This window comes from Rhynchophorus ferrugineus, unplaced genomic scaffold (assembly GCF_030347505.1).
Source record: "Rhynchophorus ferrugineus isolate W39M unplaced genomic scaffold, kcgeb_rfMv2 rfM4, whole genome shotgun sequence".
Taxonomy (NCBI): domain Eukaryota; kingdom Metazoa; phylum Arthropoda; class Insecta; order Coleoptera; family Curculionidae; genus Rhynchophorus; species Rhynchophorus ferrugineus.
Window position 1 is genome coordinate 22,781,505 of NW_027472583.1, and position 26,114 is coordinate 22,807,618.

The 26,114-nt window shown below is 32.1% G+C and overlaps 1 protein-coding gene across 1 annotated transcript; it reads right to left on the reverse strand.

Annotated features, from left to right (window-relative positions):
- Nucleotides 1–4,904: 4,904 nt before the first annotated feature.
- Nucleotides 4,905–24,750, reverse strand: LOC143195566 (membrane alanyl aminopeptidase-like). Its single transcript, XM_076402834.1, has 14 exons — nt 24,545–24,750; nt 20,145–20,361; nt 15,410–15,646; nt 15,137–15,360; nt 13,696–13,964; nt 11,568–11,693; nt 11,400–11,521; nt 11,170–11,344; nt 8,500–8,951; nt 5,884–6,096; nt 5,655–5,828; nt 5,436–5,582; nt 5,281–5,353; nt 4,905–5,224 (listed from the first exon to the last, which is right to left on the reverse strand). The coding sequence occupies exons 1-14, from the start codon at nt 24,708–24,710 to the stop codon at nt 5,009–5,011; spliced, it is 2,811 nt and encodes a 936-aa protein (XP_076258949.1). The 5' UTR covers nt 24,711–24,750; the 3' UTR covers nt 4,905–5,008.
- Between the last annotated feature and the right edge of the window lie 1,364 nt (nt 24,751–26,114).

The window sequence follows — 26,114 nt, forward strand, 5'->3', positions numbered from 1 at the left end:
ATCCAAATGCGGAAGACCATTGATTAACAAAGACTCACTTCCTACTTGTAATTACAATAGTAAGTCCTTCATTAAGGCAACTGTGTATTAAAAATTGGGAAATTTATCCACGTTAGTAAGACGGGAATCTGTAAAAATAACAAATGAGTGCAAATATTATTTTTAAAGGTTTTCAAATTGAATTGAAGTAACATAAAATGTGCTTAATTACAGCTATTTTCGGGGAACACAAATACGTAATAACACAATAATAACCAGTATAATAGATGTAACCTAACAAAGCTTGGGACATATTTTGCTTTTATAGTGAATACTTAATTTAAATAAAAGAACATGGCTTAGTAATATTTTAAACCAGCACTTACTTTTTTTTATACAATATATTGTGTGAAGCATCCTTAGCAATGTACTGTACTTAATTAAAGATAATTAAGTGTTTGTTTTGTTGGATTATAATTGCAAATTACAAAGATGGAACATTTAATTGCTAAACATGAATATAATTCGATAATTTATAATTTAATCGATAACGCACAATCCTATACTTATAACAAATATATATGAAACAAAAGAAATTAAAAACTAAAGCCCATAATTTGACAATTGGAAATCAGTTACTTCTAAAATTGTTACTTTTATGTTACGCAAATTGAATTTTTTTATAAATGTAGTATTGTGTTATAGAAATGCAAAGTTTTTCATGCATGTTCAATGAAAGTGAATTTATTTACCTGTCATTTAATATAACATTAAAATTCTATAAACTGTCTAATGAAAAATGTTTCATATTTTTGATAAATTTGTAATATATTTTTTTACATAAAATTTATTTTATTACTTTAATTTTGTCCTGGTCGCTGTTGCTTTCTCTGGTTTACTGTCGCGCCCTCTTGTGGCAAAATAAATTTAAACATTTTCGCGTTTAATGTATGACAGTCGACACTAAAAGAACAGAACACCACCTGATTGAAGTAGTCACGGGGAATAATCACATCTCTTTTCTATGGCGGTATTTACGATTGGAACATATTGAATATAATACCTATAAATAATAGAATAATAAAATTTGGTAAGTTTTGATTAATTAATTAAAGTTAAGTTACCCTCTACTTTGTTATTTTATATCTAGGAGAATTATCCTATTAAAATAAATTACTAGCAGATGATGTAAAAGGACTAAAATTATTAATAAAAACTTTATTACTATACATATACATTAATATACATACAAAAAAAAACTATCAAATTTTTAGATTCATAGTTATCCATATATCTTAATTTTTCTAATACTATTCAAAATTATACGCCAATAAGCCTATCGTAGACATTGCCATTCCGGAAGTGCGCATGTGCAGTGTGAGCGAATTAAACTTTGGCCGTGTCGACTTTTAGTGTCGTTTATGTATGACAGTTTCCCTTCTATATTCTCTATGCTTTGTGGCAGTATGATTTGCGCTGTGCGTTTAATAGATCTTCTTTCCTTAAAATAATTGTAAACTAAAAAAAGTTTTTTTTTGTTTTAAGCCCCTCGCGTCTCATAACTTATTTAAACAAATGAATAATCCAATTAAACAATATTACTTGGTATATTATTCAGAGCAGAAATCGTATTAACATTATTCTACCCAAAACAAACCCAGCAGCCTCAGTTCGGTCGGGGGCCGCGAAAGGAGAGAAAATTGTGGGGATGGTGGGTGGGGGTTAAACTCGAAGACGACAGCGGTGAAAACGTTCACCGTTGCCGTACAATGAACATAGCGTTCTTTCAAGCCGCATAACGCCTTTTAAGAATGATTTATCTGTTTGCCATAGGCCGTCAGATTTAGCGGAAAAACCCTCCATGGCCTGTTAGGAGGTTTTAAACAGATGTTCTAGACAGGTCGGGTTCGCAGACGCAGTAGTCTTAGTCGGCGGTGGATTCCCAACCACCCAACCCCCCTTCCTCGTCGCAACCCCCAGCTCCCTTCAAGGTAATCATTCAGTTTCTCGACACAGTTGCGGTATAGTTGAAAGAATAGCGCGCCGATTTGCATGGGATATCCGAAGGGGACAGATCGGCAAATGGGAAGGAGGGGGTAGGCTGAACGCGGTCGGCGGGACCAATGGCACGTCGGTGGGGGAATAGCTGATGGGAGAGGCGGCCTCATTAGTTGCCAAACGGTGTTTTGAGGACATTGGGGAACGTTTAATTGGAGTTTGTTCAATGCGGAACGAGTCGAGTTGATCTGGTTAACTGTTGAAGATTTATTCGTTATTTGTTGTTATACTTTTTCCATATACACTTATTTCTATATATCTTGCTTCTACCAATTTCCGATATTTTTTACAGTAAAATATAATAGATTTAATTTATAATAAATAAAACGATATTAGTTTGTAAATATTATCAAATTCCATAGAGGATGTAAGAATATATATATATATATATATTATATATTGTATATATATTACATACATCATTAAGATGTTTAATGTATTGCTTGCCACAATTTGTAAATTCTTTTTGCAATCAGACAATATTTTCCTTCTCATTTTATTCTAGTTAAAAAAAGACACAATGCTGTCTGATTAGTTCGAACGCGTAATCGAATGAGTCTGTCAAACCGTCCGGTTATCAGACGTATGCGAAATTCTTGAGAGCAATAGCGATAAGAGGTTATAACAATAACCTATAAATTATAATGGCTGTATTATTAACTGTACTTTTGAGATGGACTATAATGTTAAAATAAATTATATTTGATAACCTCTTTGTTCAATTATTTTATTTGCATTAATATTTTGTTGTATATCAAAGCCAAGCTGAACTAAAACTCAGAGGTGGTGCGGCAACATTGCGACGTTTTGACGTATGTACAGAATAACTTTGAATAGACATAGAAGAGAATCTCCAATGCATTAGTCATGAAAACGTTTAGCTGTATTTTTGTACCAAAGGCCGCGACTGTGCTAATATGAGTACTGGGAAATTTAAAATATAATGTTGTATAATAATAGTAGTAGTAAAAATAAGAGTAAAAATGAATATACAATAAAGGTTAAAAAAAATACATTTTGTATCTAACATTTAAGAAAATATTAGGAAAATACAGGCAAAAATACAATATAGTTTAACAATTTTTATATATCAGAAATATTGATATATAGAGATTTATACAAAGTATATACTGTAAGTAGACAGTAAATATATTTTATGTTGAAGACTATCTATTTCTATATCTTTTCTTTAAGATATATTTGTTGTAAGTATATGTAATTGTACGTCATCTATATATGTTAAGATGAATGATATTTAGATGTTGCAATAAAAAAATTTCGTCCTGCCTTCTACGATCTTGTTGACTTTTGACAATTCACCCACTAAAAAAAACAATGCTTAACTATTATCTTTGTGTATTTATCTCGTTGGGAATGCTCAATACAGTTGATTGTTTTAAAAAACAAAGGTATTTAAGTGTTGTGCATAATCTGGGGATTAAATAGAACAGTCGAGAGTTTGCTTCGAAACTTACTCCTTTCTAAACATTTCATCATCAAACGTCTAACAGAAAAAAAGTATCGAAATACGTTTAATAACTTATGAAATCTTAGTTCAATAAAATCACGGAAATCAAGGAAATAGGTAAATTAGAAACACATGATAGCGGATAAAAAAGAATAGTGTATGATAAAAATATGGTAGATAGTTATAGAAAGACGAAGATTGCTGATTATATTTCTGGCCTTAATGATTCTTTATTACCCTTATTGGTTCAACAATCTTCCTAATTTGGGCATTGCCACTGAGAAATAAGATTTTTTTATGATAAATATTAAGGAATAATAATAAATTAAGGATAATTATTAATGAACAAACATAAAGTATAACAAATTAAATTAATTATTTGACAAAATATTTTCCATAAAAATCTTCGAAGCGAACTTTCAGAATATGTGATAATGCTGTGCAAGGCTGTAAATTTCTGAGTCAGAGAGTCAGAGTGATGAGAGTGGAAACAAGTAAAGGTATGCACATAATTAATTGAATATAACTGTAGGAAAAGGTATTGTACGGCGTGAAAGATTTGTGTGCACAGATATGATTGTAATTGTTCAAAATTAAACATGAACATTAGGTTAGAACGTATGAGGAGAGAATGAATACTAACTTATGTTTTGTAGATATGGTAAATGCATTAGACAGAATTCAGTGATTAATTTTATGAAGAATGGAGTACACATACAGTAGCAGAAGAAAAAGAATATGCAGTGATACCAAGATGACTTGACAAGTAAACACACCATCGAAGGAAACAAAAACTAAGCGTAAAAAGATAAATATGCTCTCGAAAGAAAATAAAATACGTTTCGTACGAAAGTACGAAAGTAATTACAATTCTTAATTAGGTGGATTAGGCCTCCAGGGGGATACCACTACATAAGAAAATGCGCTTAGAAACATGGGTGGTGTGGACAAGAGTTCAATATAAACAAAGCATATATAACCTACAAACTATTATACCTGTGTTCTTAATTGTAGTTAGTTTTAAGTCCTTCGATAATATATGTATTAGATGTACTATAGTGTTAAAATAAATTATTTATAACATTTTTGTTGAATTGTTTTATTTAGATTAAAATTTTCTTGTATGTGAAAGTCAAACTGAACTAAAACTAAGAGCTGATGCGGCAACATTACAACGTTTCGACGTCACAAATATCCATGACCTATTACTAAAAAAACTTTGAACAGACTATATCTACGATGTGGCTATTGTTATTGTCAGAGAGAATTTGCAAGGTAGATGTAGGTGATACGGGTAATCTAGCTATATATTAGATTTAATCTAGTGTAAATGAAAGTTACTAACAATATTTGGGAATATTGTTATTTTGATAATAATAATGCAAATAAAACCAAGATGTTATCAATGACAATATATTAAAATATATTTTATTTATATAGCATGTAGACATATTAAATAATAATAGACTCTACAATAAAATTTGAATTAGCTGACTCTGATATTTAAACAAACACATGAAGTAAAGCTAGTGAAAAAGCTATTAGAATCGATGGGATTAAGGAGACTGCATTGCCTTTTTTATTTTCAGGTTCCGAGCTATCAAAGAACATTGCTATCTCTTTTCTTTTCTCTATAGCCCATTTAACATTATCTTTGGTGGTTTCTAAAATAAGTTCCACTGTACTTTTAAACTTTTCAATTTCAGACAAGGATTCCAGCTAAAAAATAAAAAAATTAAAAATGGAGTTTAAGTTTCCAATAGCGGCCATCTTACCAAAGTTACGTGTTTCTCTGAGTTTAAGTAACCTGCAATATTGGTTACTAAAATAGACGCAGCGCTTTTATAACTAAAATTGTGTACATTTATAATAATATATTGTATTTATACGAGATTAAAATGTCTTAATAGAGTTAAATATAACTACTTACTAATTATCAAGAGCCTCATGATTATCTCTAACAAATTCAAGACATGTTTCAGCAGCAATATCACCACTAGCATAAACATAACTCCACACTGTAAGGAAATCCTGCAGTCTAACACCTTCCTCATTATCAATGGTTTTCTTCAAGAGCCTTGTTTAAATAATTTCTGCATTAGTTGGATTATCGGCTAATATTATCAACTAATATTTTAGAATTACTTACTGTTTCAAGATATCCTTGTCATTGATACAAGCTAAACCGTTTACGATTGTTAAACGCTCGGTCATCAGTTTTGTTTCTTTATATTTTTGCCATAAGAATTCGAAATCATTTTGACCATCACTGGTATGTCTCATTGCAGTACAATAAACAAAAGATTTAAAGTTTTTGTTAATTCTGAAATCAGTAGCAATTCATATAAATTTCCGTTCACTTTTAACTTATTTCATACGTTTCTCCTTCCTTGTATTTGTCGAATATTACTTTAGCTTGTTCAATACAGTCCGTATCTCCATATTGACACATTTTACTTAGAATCAAGACCTGCTTCAGCGTATAAACCATATCAGTTTCGTTGACACGCGTAAAGGAAACTGTAGAATACACAGCCTGCATTAGTTCCACCATCCATTTGGAATATTGAATTCCTTCTGTGGAGTCATACCTAAAAGTGATCATCGCACGATTTTATAAATGCTAAGAGCTAATTCTACATAAATACACTTTAATAAGTAAGAACAACTATTTATTTTAACAAGTTGGTCGTAGTGATTTTGCTAGATTTTAGTTATTTAATTAATATATTGTTACTAGTCGTTTCCGTCTAACCTACAATTTGTCTTTATTATAACTTAAATCTAGGTATATAACTAGCAGGACCCATCGGCTTATCTCAGTCTCTGGTGAAGTAATGTTTATACATGTCACTGCTGAATTTTTTAATATATGCGCCTCACTACACAAGATCAGATGGTTTGATTTTTTGAGTCTGTGTCCTGTTCTGGTGGTATCCAATAGTTGTAATATTTCAATATTCGTGTGAGAATGGAGTCTTTCCTGATGCCACCTTGCAATTCCCTTGATGTCTTGACAGACTCTGGGTATCTGAAGGTCCCGATGTAGGTAATCAGTCCTATAGTATTTGGGTGCACCCACAATACCGCTCTGGACTTTGTTCTGAAAAATTTGAATTTTATTTATGTTACTCTTTGCAGAACATCCCCATAATTGAACTCCGTATGTCCATATAGGTTTCAATATTTGCTTATATAACAGCAATCTATTATGTACTGATAATTGTGATTTTATTCCATTTAGCTAGTACATTTTCCTATATTTCAATTCCAGTTCTTTTCTTCTTTATGTATTCCTTCCACCGAAGTTTTGCACCGAGATTCATTCCGAGATATTTAGCGTTGTTGCTATATGGAATGATAGTATTATTTAATATTATGGGTATTTGTACGGTCTGTTTATAGGTGAACTGCACATATACAGATTTACTTTCATTAATTCTTATTTTCCAAGCTTGTGTCCAATTATTTATATTGTCATATGCCTGTTGTAATTTTCGTGAGGCTTCTTCACTATTGTCTCCGACAGCTATAATCGCAGTATCATCGATTTTGCTAGATAAAATGTAACAACTGACAAATCAAAAATTGTCATGCCTTTAAGCTTTTGGTACTATTTATGCTATTGTTTATTGTTGCAGATTATGCTCCAATGCATCCAATTCGGCAGGACCCAAACCAAACTAGAAGGAGTGGTATTCTTTCCGCCAACTTCTGACGATTATAGGCATATGGTAAATATAGGTTATCATAGAGGACGTATGGTTATCACCATTTCTGTCCACCAGAAAAAATAAAGAAGAGTATATAAAAAAGAAATCTCCAGACAATCATTAAAGGTGTTCTTGAATAAATCCACGTCAGAACCGCGCTTATGGAGCTCGGTTTTTAAAAAAATAACCCATACAATTAAATACCAAAATATACCAATCCTTAAATAATTAAAAATAATTAAATGTTTTTTATAATGCCTAAGGAATATATTTAAATTTTTTTGAAAAAATATCGAAAAATTTCGATATATCGGTCAAAAAATATGGGCCAAAAATATCGATATTTTTACGGCGTCTCTATTTCAAGTAAACATTGGTGATGCAATTTTCTCTAGGAAACAAATCTCTGCAAGGAAAGAGGCCCACAAGTTTTCTATTGGGCTCGGCTTCGTGTAATTTGTACATGGCCGATTTTTCTCCCCCGAAAGTAATCGAAGCAAACATTTTATGCAGACGACACCGCATTTTTCACCACCGGATATTGTCCCGATGCTATGCAAAAGGCAATGATGTGCACAACATCCTATTTTCATTACTCCAAATAAAAAGCAAACTCTTAATTCGACAGAAAGCAGCGCTACATAAAATGCTGGTTCGGTCTGTCTGTCTCTATGGAGCACAAACTACTCCAATCCAAAAAAATTCAAGCGTCCACGCGCCATGGTTTATGAGGAACGTGAACATCCGCCTATAGTCAGGCATTCCATTCTTGAAGAACTTCACGAGATGCTCAGTGGGGCCAGGTTTTTCCCTTGGCACCTAGCAATATGCAAATCCTCTGATTGAAGCGCTATCCTCTTACCATTAGCGGTAGGTAGCTGAAATACGACAATTCCAGTACCCAAGGTCTCTGTCACCCGCAAAATCCAAATTTTCCTAAACTGAAGCAATATCAATAATAACATTTATAACATTTAATGATTTCTGTTCCTGTGCAAATTCAACCAAATAGTAGTGAATGCTCAAACAAATAAAGTCAATATACACAACGAACATTACAATATAATGAAAATATCTAATTATATCTAATATATTATTTTTTCAGGCTATCAAATTTTATTCAGAAAATTTAATAGCAATGACGGTATGTGTCTTAATGTAGTGTTCGCACCTAATATTCTTCTTATTAAGAACGAACAAAAAACAAAGATGATTTTACGAGAAGAATTAACATAACATGATGAATGAAAAATAGATGAATGCCATTTTCTTGGTACTTACCCTATTCTAGAGAGTAAATGGTTATTACCGGTCATTACCGCATACCAAGGATAATAATCAGTCTCTTTTTCTAAATATCGTAACATATCAAATACTTTGGCGTAGGAATAGTCGCTCATAAATGTAGTATGATCAGCTCGGGCGAAATTAAAAGCGTCGTTGATTATTTGAGCTCTGTTCATCATGTCGATATCCATAGGGTTTGCGAGTAAAGCTGATTTGAGAGCGGTCCATAGGGACTGGTCATAATTAACACGATAATATCCCGCTTGCCCGTTGTTCAAGACAATCCAGCTACTGTCTTTTAAAGCTCCCTTGATTGTTAAGTTATAATCAGGCAAGAGCCATGCTTTAACTGTTGTATCAGTAAACTGTTCACTATTCTGGGATACTGTAAATGTTATTGGAACATAATATTCAGTGTTGGCGTCACCACTCAGCAAAAATCTTTTCTGTAATGAATATATCAATATATTTTTATACTATGGATGGATATTACTAATAATATAGCATCTCTAATGAGTATAATTAAAATTCGGATGAAATTCTTGGCAACAGCTACAGAGATGAAAATAGTTACAAAAATAAGGAAGGCGTGGGATATATACTATTATTATGTAGTGTATATTATTAGGTGCTGCTATGTATTTTGATTAGAATTAAATGAAAATTTGAAGCATCACTATAAAAAATTGTTAATTGTTAAACTAATGTGGCTACTCAGAAGGCGTCCATCGGACATTCGGTAAACTTTGACAGTTTTTGCCTCATTTTGCGTCGTTGCCATTTACAAGTGATCGAGAGGTGGAATTCAGTCAACAGAATGCCTCCATTTTTGTTTTGACGTTGAAGCTAATGAGTTAACTAGTATCAGTGTCTTGTTTATGTACGATATATAGCTGTTGTTTATATTCTTTATTTTTCTTATTGTGTGTCGTTCTCAGTTTATCGTTGTTTTACCTATAATGTTATATAATTCCAGTTTTTTTTATTAATTTTTCATTTTTAAAGTAAGGTTAAGAAGCTATTGATTCGAAAATACCATTTGTATTGTTTTTATTTACTTATTTTACATTAAGTATTATATTATTTGATCTGGAACTGTTCAAATTTAGTTTTATATAGTAGGCAATAATGGATAAGGCATTTAGTTTTGAATAATTTTGCAAATTAGATTTAATTATATATTTAATTCTTTATATTTTAAGTAAAATTGGATCTATGCCTAAAAGTTTAGAATGAAAGTAAAGATATGTAAATTTGACTGGATTAGAGATTTTGAAATTGGAAAAATAATATTGATACAACAAGATACAGGTACCTATGTTGGTAGAAATTGTAGCACATCTAGATTTGCTTGTCGTCGATCAGGTGTTACAAGATCATATTAATTTTTTCGATAGCAAACAGGTCAATTGCACTGACCTCGGCCTACCATAGTAAAACACATTTTTTTGCCAAAATTAGTTTTTTTTTATTCAACATAATTCCCTTCAAGGGTGATACACTGATTATATTTGATTTGTCCTTTGCTTCAAAATAGGCCTCAATTTCGGCGATCACCCCTTCATTCGACGAAAATTTGTTCCCAGTGAGCATTCTTTTGAGATTTGAGAATAGAAAATAGTCGCTGTGGGCCAAATCTGGAGAATACGCTGGATGAGAAAGCAATTCGAAGTCCAATTCATGGATTTTTGCCCATGAATTGGACTTCATGACTTCACATTCATGACTTGTGACACGGTGCATTGTGTTGGTGAAGCGGCACTTTCTTTTTCTTCAAATGCGGCCGTTTTTCGACGATTTCGTCCTTCAAACGGTTCATTAACACTTTGTAATAGTCGCAGTTGATGGTTCTTTCTTTTTCAAGGCAGTAAATGAAAATTATTCCAAGCACATCCCAAAATACAGATGTGTTCATCATGTGCTGTCCTCTCGGATGACTGCCGATTGGACTTCGAATTAAAATGATGGAGCCATGTTTCATCCGTTGTCACATATTAACGCAAAAACTCGGGTTTATTACGCTTTATCATCTTCAAATACTGCTCCGAATCATCAACTCGTCGTTGTTTTTGGTCAAAAGTGAGCTCGCGCGGCACCACAGAGCTTTCTCATACCCAAATATTCGTGAATGATATGATGTACAGATTCATATCTTTAGAGTGTCTGCTATTTTATTCAATTTCAATTTACGGTCATTCAAAATCATTTTGTTGATATCTTAAATGTTTTCGTCGGTAACAACCTCTTTTGGGCGTCCACTGCGTTCACCGTCTTCGGTGCTCATTTCACCACGTCTAAACTTAGCATACCAATCCTTGATGGTTGATTTTCCTGGGGCAGTGTCCGCAACTCGGCATCAAGCCAAGTTTTTGCTTCAACTGTATTTTTCCCTTCAAAAGGCAATATTTCATCAACACGCGAAATTCGTTTTTAAATATGTGGTGTAGTTAATCTTGACAATAAGTATCTAATATAATAAGATATAACTTTTTGTGCCTACTTTTCTTAAAACATATCTCCCATACTTCCCCTATATTTTGTATTAGCATGAAATACTGACAAAAATTATCAATAATCAATAAAAACTTAAAAAAGTAAAAATGTAAAAATTAATGTAAAAATAACATGAAAATCAATATTGATGATATTTTGTTTTGGTATTACCTGAGAAAGTAGAATATCATCATTGCTTTTGGTTACAGTAACCACTGGATGCCCAGATTGTTCAGTCCAGCTTGCAATAACTTTGGTGAAGTCAGTGTAGTCCGGCAAAGAACTGTTTTGGACAAATTTTTCCAAACTCGACCATAGATTTTGTGGAATGGTTGATTTTGATGAGCTGCAATGCAAAATTCGAAATAATTACAAGCAAGTGAAATAATCAAATTTCTTACTAGGTGTTTAAGTAATCTTGTATTCCTAATAAGAAACTGTCGGAGTCCATAATAACTGATTTGATCATATGTAAAATTGATGCGCCTTTATTGTAGCTCATGGTACTGAACTTGGCTGAAATCTGTCGAGAAATTAGTGGACCCAAAACAGCTATTATTTGTTTTTACCTCGGGTGGAGTTGAAGCAGGAGATGTAAGGGCTTGCGAGGTTACAGTGGAGTCGGATAGAAGGGCGACCTGAAGCTGTTCTACAATGAAATGTTTATCAAGCTCCCAATGTTTTAGTTCATCTGTCTAGAAATAAATAATATATTTTAATAATTACAAGCATTTTGAATAAAAATAGTTTTCTGCGTATGAATAAATCTGTCAGTTAGGTTAAGAATGTGGCATCTGAATATGTTTTTTTTTATTTTGCAGTTTGTTGAAATCCAAAACCTCAACTAAAATAGATCTATATTACTCAATTTCCCAACGATCCTATATTTTAGTAAGATATTTGGCGGTGATGCTCTTTTGGATATTTAGAGTAGAATTATGGTATACATTTTAATTAAGCAATTGTTCATAACTTTTTAAAGAACTCTTTCAAAAATTGCTTTATAGTATGTTCAAAATCTTCAACTTCACACATTTTTTCTACTTTTTGAAACCATTTGTAGAGAAACAAAACAATAATCACAATAGGATCATCTCGTGTTGAATGAAAATCATATTAAATAATAATGCTATTAATAATCTGTATAGTAACAATTATACACACGTTTAATATAACGGCGTAATAAACTAAATAATGATATGGAATAAATATGAAATATTAACGATATTAATTAAATTTTTATTCGTATAGCAATGTACTATAATAAAATTTATTTTTTAGTTATAATTGCGAAGTTAACCTTATTTTTTGGAATTAATACGCAGCGTTCTTTACTATATAAATAAATTTATAATAATACTGTCTATCGCAGGCTATTAATTTTTCTATATTTCAGATAAAAGATAATCTCGTTTTTATATGTATTTGCTGAATGGACTTATTTCCGACAGTTTTCGTAAAAACTGGATTCCTGTTCAGGCAGTAAAGTTAAAGTTTGTTTGCCAACTTTAACATGTAGATGCGTATTATTATGTTAAAGAAGTTTTGTCGCATTTTTGGCGAAAAAAGTATCTCTACTATTTTTCTCAGTGCCTGATTTATATGCATCAGATGTAACTGGTAGTTTTACACTGCCATTAGACCTTATAAAATATTCAAATTGAATTTGAACTAATATTTATGACTCGTGTGTAATCTAATGGAAAAATAATTTTCTTTGTCATTGAAATTTGTCAATGTTAAATTTTTGATCAATGAATTTTATTAATTGTCTGTCACTTGTACATTCAATTTCTTACACTTACTTTCTAACTTTCTTATTTTTCCAACATATATACTAAAATATATACTATATAATCAATTTTAGACGAATTATTAGGCCTATACATTAGTTTTGAAGTATTTTTTATAATTTCAGGTTTTATTGTGAAAAGTCGATAAGATGTATTTTATTCAAAATATTATCCATCGATAGCTGCTACCTTTTCCCATGTTTCATGTAATTTACGGATTCCATCTCAAAAGAACGATTTAACTCTTGAGGCTATCCACGAATCAACCGGTTTTCTGGTATCTTCAGAAGATGTAAAACGCTGCTTAGACAGGTTACGACTCGTATGTCGGAACAAGTAATAATCAGAAGGAGCAAGGTCTGGATAATACTGCGGGTTGGTATTCCCAAGTATATTTTCACCAGTTTTATAACAAGTCAAGTGTTGTTATGCTGAAGAATAACATTGTATGCTCGTATTCTAGTCAATTATGGCGCAGTTCTTTGCTCAATTCCATTAATTACGGCAGTAATGCCTTCAAATCTAGGTATTATAGGAAATCAACGGAGTATTGTTCCCATAAGGGCAGTCACACAGCATTCGATGACTTTCAGCTCCGTTTTTATTCAAATTTATTATCCGCAAATGCGATTTATTCGGTACAAATTCAAACATTTTTAATCTACGGAAAACATTTTTGATCACATTTCGACAAAATGACGTATACTGAATAGTGAAGCATCTCAGTGAGGCTTGAAGTCGGCTATAAATGTACCCGACGCGATCAATACATAATAACACCATCCGTTGTAAATTCCTTAAAATTAATTTATAGGTCCGATAATATTAATACTAATTAAATCATTCATGCCACCAGAAAATATTTATTCTGTACTGATTTGCATAGAACTGTTAAAAGGCTTACCATAGCTGCGCTAAAGTATTGATAATATCTGGCAAAACCCTCGTTTAAGAACAAATAGTCCCACCAATCACATGTGACCAAATTTCCAAACCACATGTGAGTAAATTCGTGCGCAATTACCATCGCTACACTCTTCTTATAAGAACTGGATGATTCATTTTCGTTCCAAAGTAAGGCAGTTTCTCTGTATGTGACCAAACCCCAGTTCTCCATAGCACCAGCGGAAAAGTCTGGAAGTGCGATTTGATCCATTTTTGAAATTTTATCACCTACAAATAAATTAGGTATTAATTGTCATTTTATTCTTAAAGCTTTAATAGTATATTTTATATTTTCATTGGATTGTGATTTTTGCGAATAGAGGACTTTAAAATCGCATCACTCTAGTAATACTTGTTCAATAAAGCCATACTATAGACTACTTGACAGGTTCATAGAACATCCTAAATCAACAGTTATAATCACTTGATCAGGGTTTAGAAAATTATAATTCGGAAAGGTCATTTCCGTCGATTCATTGCAGGATCACAAGTGTGTTATAAAAATTGAATTGGTTTGCCTCCTGTCGTTTGGAACATATCATTGTTAAGGATGAAATCCGTCTCTCTGGTCTACTCGTTGAAACTCTTTGAAATACTAAAGTAATGTAAATGTGAGCTAAATCGGCATGTTTCAATACTACTGTACACTAAAAATTGAGGAAATTGGCTCAATAGTTGATTATAGATAGATTAAGTTAAAAAATTAGAATAGTTTCCACTTGTCAATCGTTGAGCAACGAAATGTATGACAATAATGTATGAAACCCACAAACGGAAAAAAGCTTACAAACGGTTGCAAAGTCTCTTTTGATGACAATAATGACGAAGCTAATTGTTTGATGGCATTAAAAATCAATTGATTTATCCTGAGGAATTTAAACCTGGCTGAACTATTAATTAGACTTTCTAGTGATAATAATTAATGCGATCAAAATATCTTGTGATCTTTATTATTTCGGCCACAGTTGAAATAAATTCACCGGGACGTTTTGATGCGCCTGCTGTATAGCCACGACCTCGCCTCGTCCGACTACAAGTTGTTTTGGCCTCTCTAAAACCCCCTTAATCATTTTATATTGGCTTCATAATATGCTTGTGAAAATCATTGGGTGCAGATTTTTCGCCAAGAAATCTCAGATATCCTAAAGAGGCGAAATTACGGTTTTAACCAGAATAGTCACGGAAAGTCATGGATCAAAACTGCAACGTTTATTGTATATTGATTATTGTTTGAAATTTAGATGAGTAAATTGGTTTTGAAGGACATGAAAAAAACCGAAATTCACTATTCATTGTCGACCAACTCGACCTTCTCTTTATATGTTAGAATCACAAAAAATATAGATATATCGATATTAAAGAATATTTCGATATATACAATTAATATAGAAAAATCTTACTATATTTTTTGTTAGTTACTCCTTCTAAAACTCTCATAATAGGTGGCCCAATATCCACAGCCCACTTTCTGTTGGGTTCTTCTTCGCTTCTTGAACATACTCTGTATGGTACACCTTTCTCAATATCTTCTCCGGATGTGCAAGTAAAAGAGGAAACAACAAAGGCTACTAAATAAGAGGACATAAGAGGAGTTGGTTCGAATGACGTTTTAACGATATTGTCGCTAAAAAAAATAATTCAGTTAACGACAAAAAGCAATCAAAGCTACCTACTCAATATCGTCTATTGCAGAATTGGCTGTATTAGCCAGGGCGGTCAAGTGCCGGGGATGTTCGATACTGAGCTGGAAAATTGCCTTGAAGGATGGTTCGTCAAAACATGGAAAGGCATAGCGAGCATAAGTTGCTTCAAACTGTGTCGCCACTAAATACATGTTATTATCATGTTCGTCAACGTATGTACTTTTGTAGAAGCCACTCATACTTTCTTCTTCCAATATAGCGGTATATCTAAAATATATTAAAATATTTAATGAGTAAGCCTAGAAATTTAGCATAAAAGCTTTATTAGTGGTCTTGTCTTTGATGTTGTATTCTTGATGTTATACAATTCAGATCTTAGGTGGGATGATTTTTAGTAACTTTTGTACAGGTTTATTCTCATTTTTTGTATTGATGAATAAATATAATGATATATCAGATGATGAAGTGGCTAGAGTGGTAGCCTTTTTTGAATTAGCTTCATCTCATATAACCTACTGCTTGGATTGTTCTTTTGTACTTAGTGTGGTGCGTGTTATTAACAGTTATAATATTTCAATCTTCGTATATCGTTTTTATGTTTAAGAAAACGTATAGGGGATAATAATTAACTCATCCATTGAAAACGAGTCTGCGTAATCCACACCATAAAATTTATTTTGTTCTAAAAATAGAATTATATAGCATTAGGTAATATTGGAAGTGCATATAAGAATGGAAGATATAAGCAAAAGTAAATACTAAACAAAATAAAGCATAAATAACTAAAATTAAATACAAGTATAAAACATAAATAAAATAGAATATATAAAGGGCTATATAATAAATAAATATATGGTTATATCCTGGACGAAACCTGGTAGTCTGTCCGTGTTGCCATTTCCAGTAAGAGCGTTTCTGTTTGAACCAAATTTACACTGGGGTGGATTATCTATGTTCACTAGATAACCGTGAGTGGATCGAGAAATGAATGACGCGAAGCTTGTGACTAAAAGTTTGTGTCAATGCGATTTGGCCAGTTATGGTGAAATGGATATCTATGTAGTGGAGCGATCTCTGCATAAGAGGCTGACTAGAAGCTTCCTGTTTAGCTAGAACGTCAGAAGGAGACTTTGAATGACCAAGGGGAAGAGAGACTGAGAGATAGTTGGAAGTTGGTAAACGAGGAGATGGGAGTAATCAAATTTGAGGAATCACTGTATTGAATCAAACGAGTTTGTTGGTTTAACTATTATTAATGGTTGGAAATGATTGTTTGTTGGAGTGTTATAAAGATGGCGTACAAGTTAGCAAACTGAATCGAAACATAATCAGATAGTTTACTAGAAAAAGTAAAGTCATTGCTATTAAAGGTGACGGCAACAGAATAATAAATTTTAGCCCAAATTCAACGATATAGACGTGGATAGCTTGCGCGGAATCTTTTACTTCACGACATTACTTAATGTGATTTCCTGGGTGACAGTCTCAAGACCCCAAGATCTCAGTGAAAGTAGGATTGTGCTGTTCAAAATTTATATTGTATATATATTAAATTTCGTACAACATCCCCATAATTGGATTTCGTACATCCATATAAGTTTTAGAACTTGTTTGCACATCAACTTATTATGTAATCCATTAACCAATATATTTTCTTATATTTATATTTCATTTGCACTCTATTTAATGTGTTAATATGTTATTTAATGGTTAGACGAAATGATTGTTAATGAAGATAAAGAGGAACTTGGGATATTTAAAAACTACAACAAAATTATTCGGTATAAATATAAATATACAACTAAACATGAGATATTTGCTATCTATTATTTCCTGGAAAATACATTACTCAATATGACATTTGTTGTGTTTGTCGCATAGAAAATTTTTGCGCATTTTTGTCAGTAATATGAATTCAATTTTACAATCATTTTTATCGAAACAAACATATTTACTAACTGACATTTGCAATCAATGGAAAGTAATAAAAAAATTAAAAAAGTAAACATTAACTTTTGTTATAAATATTAGAACTGTCAATTAATTTTGATTAATATGAGATGCATTTTTCGTAAGATTGTTCCGATAAAACAATATAGATATAGCGAATAAGGTGGGTAATAAAGCATATCATTTCCGTTTGAGATAATTGTCAGTCAGACTGTAAAATATTCTGATATTTAACTAGCTAAACATCACTATTTCGAATTTTACATGAGCCAATAAAGGTCCACAAGGTACTCAAGAAAATAAATTTCAATGAAATCGCACACGTATATGGTGACAATGATCAAGCCTCTTATCTCTTTACTTTATCTATTCCTGGCATCTCTTTCATTACGTCTTCATTTTCAAAAGTCTTGCTTAACTATTAATTAGCGAAGCAAAAAATAGAGAATAACAAGAATTGGAACAAAAGAAAATGTAGTGGATGATTAACTCAATTACCTGTATATAATAAATTGCTGTTCAAATAAGTTCTAAAGCTTGTAGTGGTATACGGAATCCAGTTATGGAGATATTCCGCTAGAAATATATAAATATAATATGATTTTCCTAAGAGTTGTCGTAAATACGCCCAGGTACCATAGTGACGATTACTTACACTGAGACTTTGAGGAACAGACTCTTACTAAGGAAATTAAGGGTATCCCAAAACGACGAAAGTGAGACAATTCTTGATTTTGTGTAGAGCAGTGAAATTTATCTGACAGAAAAATAGTAATGTAACATAGTATAAAGGGATCCTAGATATATATTTTTTAAGTTATCGTAAAAATATTGTTGGTTATTTGGCATCAATCAGTAAAAGTGTATTAATAGAAAATGTTGCATAATCAGTCTTAAGTTCGTTAGCTTTAGCTATAATATAATAACCAATCATTGAATTCATTTTTAAATTTAGGATTTAAGAATATATAATATCACATGGAGCATCATTTGCTACCGAATTGAGATTTAAAAAGCAACCAATATTTTCATTCAACACTAATACACCAGATACGATTTCGTGTAACTTTTTTCTGTTTTTTTTTAATGTACCTACCGTCGATATACCATTGTAAACGTGTATTTATATTCATGGATATTTCATAGATCTTGGTAAATCAACATGGTATTAATCTATATTAGTTCGTGTAGTAATTCCTGTTAATGAGTAACTAACGTGAATCTGATTATTTCGAGTATTTCACACTTGCATTACTCTTAATAAAAATCCATTCCAACAGATTGACTGAAACATTCCGGGCCTAACACATAGATGGCGCTAGTTTTATTACATTCAGTTAGTACTAACCTTCAAAAAAAAGCTGTTAATTTCATGATATACAGCAACATGATATACATGATTACAAGCAGTAATCCATAAAGTAGTTTTAAATGATTGAATAGTGAAGTTGCGTGAGTTACCTATCATCGTAAAGATATTAAAAGAACGTGTTGGTTTTATACTGCATGAAGATTTGACTATGACAAAGCACTGTTCACAGCGGGTGCCGTGTTTGCTGTCGACCAAAAACAAAAACGTGTTGAAAAGCTTAACAGTGTTTGGCCATGTTTAAACGTAACAAACCGCAATTTATGCATCGATATATGACAATTAATGACACATGAATTCGTCACTTCACTACAGAATCAGAACCATTGTCATCTGAGTGGACACCAACTCTGGTGACAGGTCTATTTTGAGGCAAAAGATAAATCGTTGTACAGAAGCGTTATTGAATTGTTAGAGCGGCGCTGGAATTATTATGTAGCCCTTAATCGATATTACGTTGATGAATAAAGCCAATTTTGAACAAACAAAACGCGTTTTCTGTGTGACGGCCGGGACTTTTCAGTCCATGTGTTATATCCATTCTTACAGATAAATTCGTACCTGTGGTATTAACCGATTGTCCACACCACTAACCAGTACCATTAGTGGTATATCTGTATAAATTATTTTGAAGATTGATTGATTTATTGAACGAATTTTACGTTTTGATAAGTAGAGCGACATATTGTCGTTTTACTTCTCAATACTAATTGTGGTTAATATTTCCGTTAGTGTAGGTTGATTAGTTTGATAAGTCAGTGATTCGTTTAGTTTCACGCGCAGCTTAAATGCATCACCAATATCATTTATTAATATACCTATGAAATTTTGAGCAAAGTACGTCATTTAATTTGAAGAATTACAGAAAAATCCACTATCAATTTTAATGGCACCAGCACAAGCGATGTCACACATTTAGGTCATAAAAATCCATAAAATGATATTAAACAATGAGGCATTTTATATGGATTTGTGGATATACAAATTATATTCGCGCGATGAATACAGCGACTACTCTTACTCGACAATAAAAGTTGAGAGATTTGATATTGATTGGAAGCAAGACCGACCGCATATTGTGAAGAACAAAATGTTGTTCCATAAATGAAGACATGGATAGGCCAGCATTCAGAGTATGAAGAAAATAGGTGGATACGTGTATAGTCATCATGGTATAAATTGGACTATGAACTGCTAGCCCTTCCAGTATATTCTTCAGATTTAACCTGCTAAAACTAATTAAAACTTGTTTATCAATCTGAAGAAAGGGCTTGGTGATAAGTAATTTGTACCAACTGTTGAAACAAGTCTTAAGAAGATCTGGAAAAGCACTGCACTAACTGTTATTAGATAAAATGAGTTTAGGTTGAGAAAAAAAAAAGCGTTTGTTAACAAGAAAAATATCTTATTAAACTATCCTCGTATTAATGGTTATTTTTAACTTACTCGGCTGTTAGTTCATACTCAGCGTCTACATCTAATTCTTCAGCAACAGGAATTGTTGCTATTTGGTACGTGCTATTGTATTCCTCTGGATTTAGTGGTATGGCTGTTGAGTTTTCCACTTTATTAAGCACATAAGATGAAACAATCACATTTTCACTGTGGTGCAATTTAATTTCTTCAGCAGAACTCTTAACAGAAAATGTTATAACGACTCTACCTGAAAAAAAAAGTCATTATGAGGAATTAATTTAAATAATTTTTAGAATAAAATAATTAAAATACATATTTCCAAGAATTAACTTTTTCGAGAACTCATAATAGAGAAGATTTTTTTAGTAGGTGTAGGAACTATAATATTATTAGGATTTTTTAAATAATGGCAGTATTAAGCGCCATTATTTAGTTTATATACTTTTACCTGTTGTTTATGATTGTTTATGGTCACCACTAATATGCGAATTTTAACGACGATCTTTAAAGACGATACTGAATGTCTATATAAGGCTCACCAATAGTAATACATCCATAAAACGATACTCTTTTGTGCGGATTTTAAACCAGTAACATCAATAGACCGTAATTTTTTATCTTGACAACGGCTATTCCTACATAACGTTGATAACTGTGATAACTGATTTATATTCTCGAAATACTAGGAGTTTGCATGTTGCCGAAGCTTTTTTTGTTCTGGCCTAAAAACCAGGCGGTGGAATGCATGACGCATACCTGGTCGCGGAGACTTGCCTTGGAGTAACAAGTTGGACCGGGTTATGTGGGACTGCCTCTAGGCTTACCAATACACTAAGCCGAAACCGCCTCACAGTTGACCCCTGTGGATCGCTACCGCATTAAATTTGGGGATATGGCACCCGCTGATCGGGCAGCCGTTATTGGGCATGAGGGCCCGACGATTCTATTAATTCGCGAACCTAAGTTAACACACAACTGGATACTGTTGTATGGGGGCAAAAGTTATGACTGTAGCGACGGATGAGATCGTTTCAGCCTGGAAAAGGGGTGTTGCCAAAGCTCAAGTCGAAGTATCCTCCGATCAAATTAAATCAATTAGATCAAGCTTCTATTTTGATGTTAATGACAGAGAACTGCCTGGAGCACCAACAAAGTTCAAAAACAATTAATTTCAAGGCATTTTTGACGAATACCTAGCTCTAACTCTCAAATAACTTTAAAATAGCTTAACAGTTGTAGAGTCGACTGTTGCAAGATGTTTATAGAAGCCGACGCAGTATTATCACACACGCAGTAGATAAAACTAGCTGAAAATTCTTTCAAAATCCAGCTTATTATTCAGATTTAGTTTTCTATGGTCATTCTCGATTTTTTAATTACTTATAAAAATTGTTTAATGAACAAATACTTTCATCCAACGAAGAGGTAATATCAATTTCATTTATGTTCTGTAATTACGTAAAATGAAGTCTTTAATTAATTTTTTCTATTAATCTCCTAGAAAGTCAACAATCTGCCCCTAGGCAATAAGTATTATTATATGATATCAGTTATATAATATAACTATCCTGACATGTAGTAGATCACTTCAGTAAATGATCTACTGTACATTTTATAATCTAAATCTAATTCTAGATACTATTCTAACTTATCTCCAAGTCTATCCTAATTTATTCTAAAAACTGTTCTAGCTTATTCTAGAGATTACTAAATCTCACTCTATGTGTCTATTAATCGGTTCATATGGCAGTTTGCGTTTGAGCCTATACACTTCACTGTCATCGCGCACATTTAACTATTTGGCGAGTGCATTGGGACGCACTAATAATCTTCGCACTAATACTCCCAATATAAAAATAAACGACGCAAAATAAAATTATAAGCAACATGTTTTAAGAAAACAAATTAATTTAGTAATACAAAAACCAATTAGTACAACAATGATGACAAAGTTTATCGAAAACTTCAAAAACAATTGGACCTATAGGCTAGATGATCACTTTATAACAATTCTACGTATTTACTTTTTATACCATTTTCTTCTGCAAAATAAATCTATTTGAACGATAATATGACGTTTTATAAAATAAATTTTAAACGTCAAAGTAATGTACTGGTTGCGGTTTGTATGGTGAAGGTCTTTTCTATACATTATTTTTTATAATTTTGTGTTAAAATTAGGTAGTTCATCGTATATCTATGGTGTCAGGGCGCCTAAGGTAATTATGCATCGCTAAAAACCTCAAACAAGTCTTATATTTTCGTTCCAAGGCAAACAATATTGCAAGGCGGGAACGAGCCAGGGTAGTTCGAACACAATAATTTATTACAATAGTTTTCGAAAACGGTAATGTATACACAGTAATAATATCATTCAAGTATTAACTAATTTAAGTACCTTTATATATGTCTAAAGGGTAACTAACGTAATATCTGGGTAAATAAGCCTTATTTGATTATTATGTATATGACTACCTAATAATTCTGTTGAACTATGTAAAATGGATATTTTGGTAGCCCAGTCATATATATTTGCAACCGTATCTTCAAATTGTCTTCATAATATTTTTCAGCAGTTTTGCCACCGAAACAATTTTGTTTTACCAATTGGTTTACAAATATAGAGCGAATATGAGTTATTATTTCAGTTACGATCACAGAGTACAGTCATTATCGACAAATCGATTATAGGCAAATTTGTGTTATTTGCCTTGATAAAACTCAGTTTAATTTTTCGATTATCTTTTCTTTCCGTTGGTTTTACAAAATAATTTTTTTAACTGTGAAATATAAAATAAAAAATCAAAAAAAAAAACAAATGATGGTTAGGAAACGGTAAGCGACGTCAATATTTCGTAGCACTTCTGATAGGTGTACTTAAAATGGCGTACTTGAAATGTTGAATTTTTATTTCTGTAAAAAATCTTATTTCTTAAATCCCACTTTTAATTTTAAAAATAAATGTATTTTTAGTCAGCTATCTATAGTATATTATTATTATAAATCAATATTTTTGTGATTCTTTCTTTATTACGGTCATCTAGCATATTTGGCTAACCTTTAATTATTCATCGAAATCAATGGAGGGTTCTTATGAAGTAAAATATTAGAAAAATCTATAAAAAATATATGTTATAACCATTCAAACTACTATAAACGCAAACTTAATGATAAAGTAAATTATATCAATTTATCCATAAAGTTAATACTGGATAGATATTACTTTGGTTATCAATCCATTTCCAATATAAATCACCTGCACATACAGCTCAAACATCGTGAAATAAAATCGTCAAAATCAGTAAAGAACGGGTTCTTTCAACATCCAGCTTACAAGTCGGCTTTAATTTGCTCGGGCTTCTAGATTTTTAAGACCTTAATAATTTGTTTTGAGGGGGTTGTTACCGACGAAAGCATTAAAAAAATCCACAAAATAATTTTGAATGACCGTTAATTGAAGCTGAATGAAATAGCAGACACTCTAAAGATACGAATGTGTACATTATATCATTCACGAATATTTGGGTATGACAAAGCTCTGTGCAAAGTGGGTGCCGCGAGAGTTCGCTTTTGGCCAAAAACAACGACGAGTTGATGATTTGGAGCAGTGTTTAAAGAAGCGTAATAAACCCGAGTTTCTGCCTCGATATGTGACAATGGATGAAATATGACTCCATCATTTCACTCCGAAGTCCAACCGACAATTATCCGAGTGGACTCCACACGATGAATCCGCTCCAAAGCGTGGGAAAACGCAACATTCGACTGGCAAGGTTATGGCGTCTGTATTTTGGCATGCGCATGGAATAATTTTCATTGACTATCTTAAAAAAGGACGGACCATTAACAGCGACTCTTACATAGCGTTATTGGACCGTTTGAAGGGCGAAATCGCCGAAAACTTTCGCTTTTCAAGAAAAAGAAAGTGATGAAAGTCCATGACCTAGGCTTCGAATTGCCTCCTCAATCACCGTATTCTCCAGATCTGTCCCCAGCGACTATTTCCTGTTCTCAGATCTCAAAAGAATGCTCGCTGGGAAGAAATTTTCGTCGAATGAAGAGGCGATCGACGAAACTAAGCCCTGTTTTGTTGGAGGTTGTTGTTGGAAGTTGAAAGGTTGCTATAATCAGTGTATCGCCCTTGAAGGGAATTATCTTGAATAAAAAAAAGAAATTGCCAAAAAAAATTGTTTTACTACGTTAGGCCGGGATCTTTTTAATTGACCTGTTATTTTCATCAAACGAAGAGATAATAGTTTCCGTGAATTTATTTTTTTTTTATTAAGCAAAATAAAAGCTTGGATTGAAAAGGAAACGGAGCAAAAACAAAATAAGCAACGAATTTTATGAAATAAAATTAATTTAATAATACAAAAACAAATACAAATACAAATATAATCAAAACAACAACCAAACAAAAAAACACTAACCTGAAAACTCATAGTAGCTGGCATTTACAAATACTTCAGATGGTACTTTTATATCAACTACATATTTGGACGGCAACAGCGACTTAGGTAATCTGTACGGATCATCAGCAAGAGTACCATAAAATCCAAGATCACAAATCAATCCCACTACTAATATGCGCCACATTTTGGGTACAAAACTACTAGTAAATCATTCGGAATAATAAACTCCACCAAACTTTATTTTCATTTTATATCAGGATCTTATCTATATATCTATAAATATTAATTACTTAGATGCTAATTACGATTACGATTGAAGAAAGCTTAAGTTTTTGCAATGTTTTTTTTTTCGTTAAATGTTTTTGATAATTTCTGATCTGTTTCTTCAATTTAAAGAATAATTAAATCACGTAAAAGATTAAGGAACGCTTAAGAGCTCTTTTTCTTAACGTAAGTCCTACGTCTAGGCAATTCATTTTGTTATCATCCATCATACAATGAAAAGTGGCAATTACATGGAGGATTTAGATAAATAAATAATCCTGGATTTGTTCACACATGTTGATTGACGCTAGTTGTTTGTTTAGTTTATATTAGGATTATTAAACATCTGTCCCAATCTTTAGATAAGAAACTGATTATCGTTACGTACGATGAGCAGCAAAAATGATAATTAATTTAATAAGTTAAATAAATTTTATATTCGTTTTAAGATTAGCCAATATTGTCATTTTATTCTAGTTAAAAAGAGACACAATGGTATTTGATAAGTTCGAACATATAACCGAATCTTCAAAATATTAGTTATAATAACTACACGTTGTAAACCGGCAAAAGTTCTTTTGGTGCTTTGCTTATTTTGATAAATTTTAAATCGCTGCTTATTATTGCTCTAACAGGAAATGTCGAAGCCATTAGATATGGTCAGGAATAGATGCCGTCTCTAATCAGTACTTCGAACAGGAATGAGATTATGCAAGCCTTGTGCTGCTAATTATATGCATTAGAGAAGTAAGCATTGATACTGTTAAATACTTTTGATAATAAGTTGCTTCATTTTTTATTGGTCATATTCTCTAGCTTGCTGCAGCTGCACTGAATGTTAGTATCAGCACGGTGACTAAAATATCTCAAAAAAGGAAAAACAACATAATCTTGAAATCACCGAAAGGAGCTGTTTTCATACAAAGCGGGTGATGAATCACCTTGTTTCTAGCTCTATCAGAGATCAAATATATGAAATGTATAAAGGCAGTAGATTCTTCAATATAAAAATAATTTAATACATTTATTTCATAAAAAAATATTAGTGTGAAAAATATCTATAGAAAACTTAAAGATATGCAGTTCTTTGAGGGATATAGACCATCCGTTCATACACTCTTGGGTGATACAGGATTTAAGTGGTGTAAAGATAATCCGCGAAAGGGTTTAATGGAACTTCCAGACATTACTTTTAAAAATACGTTTTTTATATGCATTTGAGAACAAAATTACGGAAGACTTATTACTTCAATTTGTATATTTAGATGAGATGGTTCATTTAGCATGAGATGGTTCATGGCAAGATGATAAAAATATAATATAA